Source organism: Grammomys surdaster, unplaced genomic scaffold, assembly GCF_004785775.1.
Source record: "Grammomys surdaster isolate TR1022 unplaced genomic scaffold, NIH_TR_1.0 125739, whole genome shotgun sequence".
In the NCBI taxonomy this organism is placed as follows: domain Eukaryota; kingdom Metazoa; phylum Chordata; class Mammalia; order Rodentia; family Muridae; genus Grammomys; species Grammomys surdaster.
In genome coordinates this window covers 1,025,799-1,035,323 of record NW_021620571.1, presented here as the reverse complement: position 1 = coordinate 1,035,323, position 9,525 = coordinate 1,025,799, and the positions used below count along the sequence as shown (strand labels likewise).

The 9,525-nt window shown below is 44.8% G+C and overlaps 1 protein-coding gene across 1 annotated transcript in view; it reads right to left on the bottom strand.

The window, feature by feature from the left end:
• Positions 1-9,525, bottom strand: part of Fto (FTO alpha-ketoglutarate dependent dioxygenase) — a 348,908-nt gene that overhangs the window by 246,572 nt on the left and 92,811 nt on the right. Inside the window, exon 3 of the mRNA XM_028788217.1 lies at positions 4,319-4,937. Within this exon, the coding sequence (XP_028644050.1) occupies positions 4,319-4,937 (619 nt within the window). The remainder of the gene's footprint in view (positions 1-4,318; positions 4,938-9,525) is intronic.

Sequence of the window (9,525 nt, the reverse complement as noted above, 5' to 3'; positions counted from 1 at the left end):
GTGTGTGTGTGTGTGTGTGTGTGTGTGTGGTGTGTAGTTATTTTATTTGGGTTCTTATATCTACCACCCTCTTGCATCCCAATCCCTTCTAACACCCCAGGCCAGGTAAAAAAGAAAGAAGGTTAGAGGGATAAGGGGTCGTTGAGTTCTTTTTAAACCACTTCCTGCTGATGAGGGAGGGGCATTGAGTTCCTTAGGGCATGTCCAATCTTCATCTCATCATTTCCTGTCTCTTTTCTCTCAACCACCTGACAAACCAACTACAGCAGCAGCAGCAGGAGCAGGAACCAGAAGGAGAAACAGGTGCCACCTTCTTTGGAGCATTCCTGTCCCTCTCTGGCGTTTATTCCCTTTCCTGAGTCCCCCAGAATGAAACCATCTGCAGCTGGCAAAGGTCACGCCCTTGCTAGTGTACGAGGCGTATCACAGTTAACTGCGCTGGACAAACTGAAGCAGCTCCATATCCCACACCTGGATTAAAACAAAAACATATTCACATAACATAACTGGGCTTTTAAAGAAACCAAACCTCAGATGATGCACAGGCACACATACACACATGCACACATACACACATGGGTGCACTCCTGCACAAAAGGATAACCAATAGCTAAAGTCTGAGTGGCATCTTTGAAGGAGTATCAATCAAAGAACAAGATGTTGCACAATATTAACTATAAGTTTTAATGCCATCCCTGCTAAATTTCATTTTTTATAACTAGGAGTAACAAGCAATTGCCACCAAGCCTGAAATATGAAAATCAAATACTCTGCCTATTTACATATGGTTCCCCAAAGCCATTCCTGATTAAAAATTGTACCATTTCAATCTTCCTTCTAGAGATATCTATTAGCAGGAAATTCATGTGAAGTCCAATGAATTTAGAATATAATTACACGTATCCTATACAAATTACTTCTCAATGGCTTCTTCTCAAGAAAATAGACCAAAGAGCGGTGATCAGCTCATTTTAAATATACAGGAGACTCCCTGGGAAAAGGTAGTGAGAGCGAGTCCACAAAGACCTTAAGCTGCAGCTCATTGAAGTTTAGCAGGAAATAATCACCTCTGATCTGAGCTCCCAGTGTACCTTGGGAAGCACTCCATGGGTGAGCTGCACTCTCTGACTGGTGCCCCTCACTGAGCAACTGTAGCCCTGGTGAAGCTGCTTCCTGCCTCACCTCAAAGGCTAGAACCAAGTGATTCTGAGAGTCTCTTCCAGGTCCAAAGTGGCATCACTCCACATCTGCAATCTCAAGAGCACCCCTAACCTCAGCCAGTCTTTTAAGGCAAGGAAAGATGTGACATGTCCTTGGGTAACCAACACTGTACAGAGCACCTAACATCTTTGGAAATGAATCCTTTGAAGAGATGTTTCCAAATGCTGTAACCTCTCTAGCCCTACTGAACCCTAAACAGGACTTGAACCCAAGCTCTCTTAAAGTCCACCCTTACCATAGTTCTAGTGAAGATGGAGAGGCCAGAGAACTACACACACCATTCGTCACTTGGAAGAAATACAACCACCAGGACATTTCAGGCCCTTGGTTTACACACCACCAGACTCTAAACCACACAGACACAGAGAAGATAGAGGAGGGCTCCATTTCACAGAATATACACATCCAAGTCCCCAGAGTGTACGTGCTGGAAAGTATGCTCATGGAGAAGCACAGATGAAGGGAGGAGGGAAGGAGTCAGCACCAGAAGGGAAGACTGTCAGAACATTCCCTTAACCTCTCTAGAAGCCAGACATTACAACATTTTAAAACCCACGTTTCTGAAGCAGCTATACTGCTCAGATGGAACATGGGCCTCAGATTCAGGCTCATAAGCCACTCAGCTCAGGAATCAACCCTGTAAAGCCAAAAGCTCTGGCCCGAATCGTAACCCTTCCCCCACTAGCTCTGTAATAGCCTACAGGTGCTCCAGTTTCCTCATCTGATAGATAATAGGAACAGTACAAGGACAGTTATGCATCCCTTAACAATGCAGAAGCAGTCTGAGAATCACGTCCTTGGGAACTGTGTCCCTGTAGGAACAATACTGAGTGAACTCAGCCAAGCCTAGATGAAGCAAGCCAGTCACTTCATCTGGCCTCTCAACGCCCTCAAGACAGTTTAACTATGAGGTGGACAAAGCTACTGCACACTTACCACAGCATAGAGCTTTACAGTAACTTTTAAAGTATTTACAAGGAACACACACTGAAACAACAATAAAGTAAAAAGATAACCTAGTAAATACGTGAACCACACCATCATTTATGATCACTACCCGGGTATATGGACATGACCGGATACGCTCTTCTTGGAAGGCAGGGGCATCCTAGGCTTGTCCACATGCATTACTTAGTAACTCACTGTGCCGTGCTATTACAAAGTCACCAGACAATAGAAAAACCTCAGATCCATTACAAGTTTATAGAGCTAACATCATTTATGTGGCCACTGATCAAAACAGCTTTCCATGGAGCATGACAGTGCTTCGTGTCTACATTATTCACAGGGTACTGTGGACAAGATGAAACTGGCTAAAACACATGAAGTACTTAGAGAGTCTGGCCACAGCAGGTGCTCCGTGAAGAACCCCCAAGTGCTGTCACTATTATTCAATAGAGCCTGGGCATCTCAGAGATCAGGAGAACAAAGGATCCACACCTCTCTGCTCTTACTGACTGGAATTCTGCAAGGCTCTATTATTTTGCATGTAAAAAATTTCTTTAAAAATCCTTTTTATTGTGTGTGTGTGTGTGTGTGTGTGGGTGTGGGTGTGCACTCGCGCGCGTGCACCTCAGCCTTTATATAGAGGTCAGAGGGCAATAATTTGCATAAGTTAGTTCTCTCCTTTCTTCCCTATGGGTCCCATGGATCAAACTCTGGTGCCTTTACCTCCATTAGCCCTACAATTCTATGTCTGTACAATGTGCATTCTTAAAATCCCAGTCTTAACTACTCCCAATCACAGATGCTTCCTAGATGCGACTTTCTTGGTCATCCGTGAGAGGGAAGTACAAGAGAGCCATCAGCCTGCAGCCTGGGAACAGGGCAGCAGGGTGGAGCACAGAGGCAGCCCTGTGGCCGCCTGCACCTGAGCCTTCGCCTGCGCCACCACACACACTGCAGCCATGCACTGCACCGGGGTCTGAGAGCTGCCACCTCAGGAAGAGCTAACTCCACTGTTCTTTGTGGGGTTCTCAAATCCCCAGCAGGGCCATATCTGAGGCCAGAGGACACTAACCTTCAGTGGATTCTTAAGCTGCCATTACTACTCGAGATGTCACTGAAACTGGTGAAATTTCCAACCATTCAACTCATTCCTTGGTTTGGACCCAGGGTAAATTTAGAAAAGATACTAATTATCCTGAAGGAATTTTTGAGAGTGGAAAAATGAAGAAATTTAAGAATGCCATGAGATAAGTTGTTTTTTTTTTTTTTTTTGGTCTTAAATCATTTTTCCAAAACAGCCATCTGACAAAGCAAATGGAACTGTCAGAAAACAGTGACCTTAAAAGTGCTAGTGCATTCTTTCAAAGGGCTTGGCACTCTTGGTTTGCAGAGGAAGTTCTAATACCTTATTCCTTTGTCTAACAATCAGGTAATAAAGAAACCAGAGGTCCTGCTGTATTCCACACGCTCAAGTAATCCTGTTCTGAGAAACTCTCGGGACCCTAGACACACAGAAACAGGAGAGAGAAAAAGATGGCTAAGCCAACCAAATCAGCAATCTCCCGCTCTCTGCTCTAAGGCATTGGAACCTCCGAAAAGGCAAGGAAACTGGAAAGTCTGCCTAAAGAAGCCTCTTAACTGCTTCTGCCAAGGAGGGTCTTATAAAAAAAATGATAGGAGGCCAAGAACAAGTCCATACCTGACAAACCGCGACCATCAAGATGGTGATGTCAGGCTCAATAAAGCACCTTGGCAAGCTAAGAATGCGCACCTGGGAGAACCGAGGACGACCTGACAGATTCCTGTTTTCCTGGCTCTTTCTCAGCAAGCTAACAGTGGTGACTGAATAGTCTGCTCTCAGCTTTACAGAGTGGCAACTGGCTGTATGGATCCAACAACTGCTGCTCTCCTGGGAGACAGGAAGACAAAGCAACAGCAGCGCTCGCACGCAGAAGTACTCTGCACGGTGGAACAATGAGCCACAGAGTATTTAGAGGGGGGAGAGGGACACTCGCAGACATACTGGCGAGACAGACCAGAAAAGGAAAGGACCCTCAACACATAGATGTGTGTGCTTACACAGGGTCAGAGCCTGAGTGGCTCTGGTCACACTGCCAGCAGGCACTCTTTCCCCCACAGCAGAACATACCTTCACAGCTATAGCTGTACACCGCCACGGCTGACCTGTCCACCAGGTTCTCATCGTGATGCCAGCTCACTGCCATCTTCCCCATGCCGAAATAGGGCTCCTCTTTCAAGTACGGCATTTTCTGAGGATCCATGAAGTTTAGCAAAGTCACGTTGTAGGCTGCTCTGCTCTTCATGTCCACTTCATCATCGCAGGACGGCCCCACACCAGCCCTGGGGAACTCTGCCATGCACAACGGCACGGCATCTTCATTGGCCTTCTCTTTGACAGCCAGTTCTTCCAAGGCCTGGATGGTCTCAACCTGTAGGTAGTCATTGAGCTTGAGGAAGGTCTGACATGCAGCGGCGATGTCAGCCTCTGTGTAGTTGATGGTGCAGCCCTTCACTGGCCAGGGCACTGTGAAAAGTCTGGTGTTCAAGTACTTGTAGGTGCAGCCTGGGTCCCCGATGAGGATGCGGGACACTGGGGTGAGCACATCTTTGCCTTGGATCCTCACCAGGTCCCGAAACAAGCAGCCATGCTTATGCAGGGTAAGGAAGGCCTCAGGGACCTCTTTATGCAGCTCCTCGGGGATGCTGCCAGCCTCTCGGAAAACCAGTTTAGGATATTTCAGCTGCCACTAAAATAAAACCAAAGTGGGGGAGACGGTTATGAATGGCTGTCATCTTCTTATTTCCAAAAGTCTGTTTTCTTTCTAAGAGTGCAGGGAGAAAGTAAACTACTCAGTACTTTCTCCCAGCAGGGTTCTTATCTTGCCAGTCTAAAGAAAAACCTTATACAAAACCAACGCCCAGAGACTCTGCAGTGAGCACTGTCAGGTTGAAGCTCTAACTACTAAATAATCTTCAACACAAACAAAAAATGAGAATAATTGGCCTTTGAGCGCTGAGGCTTCCCGAGCCCACTTCCCCACATCTGCAAGCCTTCTTGCAGCCTTCGGCTTTGCAGAAAATAAAATTTTATTCATAAACTGACTATTGTCTACTGTTAGGTGCTTCCTCCATGCCAGGTGTGCTGATTCACTCAGACTAGCTCATTTCTCACAGCTTGTCACACACTATCAGCTCCAGTTTACAGAGACAACCCTGAAGCATTCAGGTACTCTGAAAACTTGCCCCAAGTCACACTGGTAAACGTTAGCCCAGGATGTAAGCCTCTGGGCTGCAGTGTCTGGCTGGCTCCAGTGGAGAAAATCTTAACTGTCTGACTGGACCCTTTCAATTACTGGCAAACTGGCTTCTGGTCCAACATATTCACATAAAGAAAACTCACCTCTCTGGAAGTGAATGCAATAAGTTCTATGAACACAACAGCCATGACAATTTGATTCCTGACTATAATACTAGTGCCCAGAATATTCTAAAAAAAAGGCAGTCTTACAGGTGTCAGGGGAAGGGGGCATTCAGACCTATCCCACCCACTAATCCAGAAACACACAATGACTCTGCTCAGGGCTGTATTTGATTTCCTGGAACCACTTTCTCCTTCGCACGGGAGTTATAATTGGCCTCATAAAGTAATCTGCCTTGTTCCCTCTTAGTTTTAGGCTAAATTCTGTAGAAAAGAAAAAAAAGCCTATGGATATCAACCCACTTGCTTGTCCTCAGACCACTGTGCTGCCCAGGACTTCATGCATGGGGGGGGTAACACGCTCATTCCTGTGGTGTGTGCATGTGTGCATGCTGGTGCATGTGCACTTGTGTACATATGTGTGCAGAAGCCAGAGATCAAGGCCAGGTATCTTTGTTAATCACTCATTGACAGGGTCTCCCACTGATTGGCTAGGCTAGCTGGCCAGTGAGCTTCAGGGATCGGCCTGTCTCCACCTCCCCAGAACTGGCATGTCAGATGTGCACCATAGCTCCTGGCCGTCCACACAGGTCCTAGAGATCTAACCTCAGTTCTTCAGGCAGCAGCCTGTAATTACTGCAGCATACCCTAGCCTGTTCTGGCTCACTTATAGCATGGGGAGAGGGCAGTCCTGCAAGATTCCACAGGAAGTAGAGAAAAGAAACACAAACTCATGGAGTCTGACTGTGAGAAACGAATTCACTAAGTAGAGTCTGACTGCCCTGCCTCTCGGATGCCTGTGTGAGCTGTATAAACACACATTTAACATGAAAAGAACAGAGGCATGTGACACACTGCTGGGAACTGTCACTGAGACAGTCAGAAATCCACACAAAACTCACAAGTGCTCTACTTCACTTATCCCGACTGGAAAATGGAGACAATATCACACTTTTATCTACACAGCCCAGGAAGACAGCAACACGCGCCTATTCTGGAGTCATATCTTGTCTCGAAACCGGGAGAAGAGAAAGAAGAAGGCGGGCAGATGGGAAAATGATAATGTTTTGGTGTATCAGAAAGCAAATCAGTGTAAGTCTGGGCTGCCGTGGGGAGAGGTCTGAATGGCAAGGGCATGGAGAAGCAACAGTTGGGGAGGACTGGAGAGGACTCTGGGGAGGACTGGAGAGAACTCTGGGGAGGACTGGAAACGTTCTACAACTATTATGTTTATACAACTATCAACAGATCATTTATTTGTACAAGATATATTTTATGATATACATATTATAGAATGTGTCAAAGACTTTTTTAAAGGATTAGTGAATTTGAATGCATGTTATAAAAATATTTGTACAAAATGAAGCATATAATTAATAATCAAGCCCTAATTGAAAAAATATTTGTAACCTATATGGTAAAACTAGAATATTTTTAGTAAGAGGCCATTAGAAATTTAGATATCTATGTGTAATACATATGCACACATAGTAATTAAAGAAAAGAAGCCATGAATTTGACAGAGGCCAGAGGTAGGTGGTATACATCACAGGGTTTGGGGGAAGAAAAGAGAAGAGGAAAATGATGTAAAATAATCTTAAAATTCTTTTAATTGAAAAATAAAATATATAGAGTTAACAAGAGCTTACTATTTTTAATTTTTATTTTTTTAAAAAAAAGCCCACATAAGTACAGAAAAACAGACTCAAGAAAAATGTGGTCAAAAGTTTCTTTCTTCGATTTTCATGATTTTCTAAAATAGATGGAAACTCCTTTGAATTAAGAAAAAAAAATCAATGAAAGGACTAATTTAATTTTTTGATGGCAATTCTTACATTTGCCAGAAAATTATTCTTGATGATATGATATGGTGATTCCGAATCATCAACCATGTTCAGAGCGCCCGCCTTCTGTGAAGCTGATGTACTGCACCGAGACGGAACAATGAGCGATGGCGGCTCGTTCTGCCCCAGTCTCAGAGAAGATGAATGGGGGAAAATGCCTGCCTGACATGTCCTGGTTAAACTAGGACCTGATGCACAGAACAGCTACGGACATTAGTTAGGGATTGTCTTTAGAGAGAACTGTGAGGAACTTTGGAGAAGAGATGAACATTAAATAATCTGAGTTCATCCTGTCAGACGAGTGAGTTCACGTTCCGTTTAGACAGGTACATGAGGAACATCAGATAGCACACAGTAATTTGGAACAGCTGTTGGCAGACTTTCAAATATGTTAGTGTAATTTTTTTGATTAATCCTGTTAAAAGTTTTTCCAGGGAGTACGCAGTCGTGAAATTACACTATCACTGGTTTGGTTGCACGCAATATTTCTTGAGGGCTATGAACACTTACTTCTAACGCATAAAAGATGATGTTTAGTTGAGTATTTGGAAAGGTATGTTATGCTGGCTCTATTCAACGGCTTGGAAGATCTGCAATACTCATCGGCTCTCCAAAGAGAAGACTTCATCTTGCCTGTCCTATGTACTACATATAAATTCTATCTTTCTTTCCTACCAATGGATGGTCTGAAGGACTTTCATCATTCTGAGAAGACAGGCATGGTGCTGGGTGAGTAAGGCACTTTGTTTACAGGAGGTGAGATCAAATGAGGCCCAATAGAACCCTATCTTCAACTGAGAGAACATAATTCATTACCTGTAAGTAACCTGAGAATTGCCTCCTCCTGACAATGAAGCCAGGTCCAATGAGAATCCATCTAGAACCTGCTGACACATGCTCTGCTGCTAACAAATTCATGCTTTGCATTTTGGAGCATCATGCACTCTCTCCTTCATATTTTCTACATAATTTTTATTGAAAATGCTTGCAACTTGGCAACCATCCCAATACTAAAAGACTATGTACTCGGCTGAGCCTCCAGCTGTGTGATGCCAAGCTCAGCCCAGAGGAGGCACAGTTCTGAAAACCCATGGAGGATCTGGAATGGCTGCTACCACCAGGTCGGTAAAACCAAACTCACGCTCTGCTAGTAGCATAGTGTTGGTTCATGCAGTCATGCACTCATCAGCCCATGCTATTTTGTGTGTGTTTCACATCCAACTAGTACTTGTTATACACCAGAGACTGGATAATGGCCATAAATATGCTGATAAAAGCAAGCTAGGTCCTACAGATAGTATCTCATATTTTACCTGCACAGACAGGATGGAAAGTGAAGGAGTCCCACTGCAGAAGGCCAAGTACACAGTTACAGGACAAGAGAAGAGTTGGAGAAGAAAACCTGGAAAAATCATCACATTGGGGCTTAAAGACCTGTCAAGTGCATACCTTCTGCAAAACCCTAAGTTCGTTCCAGGAATAGGAAACAACAAGACATCCCCACACTCTCTGTGAGCCTGTATCCTGGAAGGAGAAGCAGATATAAATGAGTAAGGAAGATACAGCTTATTATGTGGTGACGAATGCTTTAGAGGACTATAAAGTTGAGAGCATGGGGCTGTGCTGCTGTGGTAAGCATGGCTAGCTCACATCTCTTTAGCCAGCTGGCATGAGGAAAGAATGAAGGAGTGTGGACAGCAGCCCTGCAGAGACCTGAGGGAGGGACCCCAGGTGAAGGGAGCACTGTATAAAAGTCTTGGGGAGGAGTGTGCTTTGCTCATCGCAGTAGAGTAAGATGCCACAATATGAAGAAGTTGTGGGGATGGGTTGAGAAAGTGAGAATTCGGGTGAGGGGAACAGTGAGGAGCCGGGGTACACTGTGCTTTACAAGTCAGTGTCCAGTACCAGGCTTCTAGATACCTACTCAAAAGAAGCTGGGAAGCCCTCAAAGGACTCTCAGCGAGAAAGCAGAAGGAGCAAATTTTTAAAAAAGCTCGTGTGTGCGTGTGCGTGTGCGTGTGCGTGTGAGAGAGAGAGAGAGAGAGAGAGAGAGAGAGAGAGAGAGAGAGAGAG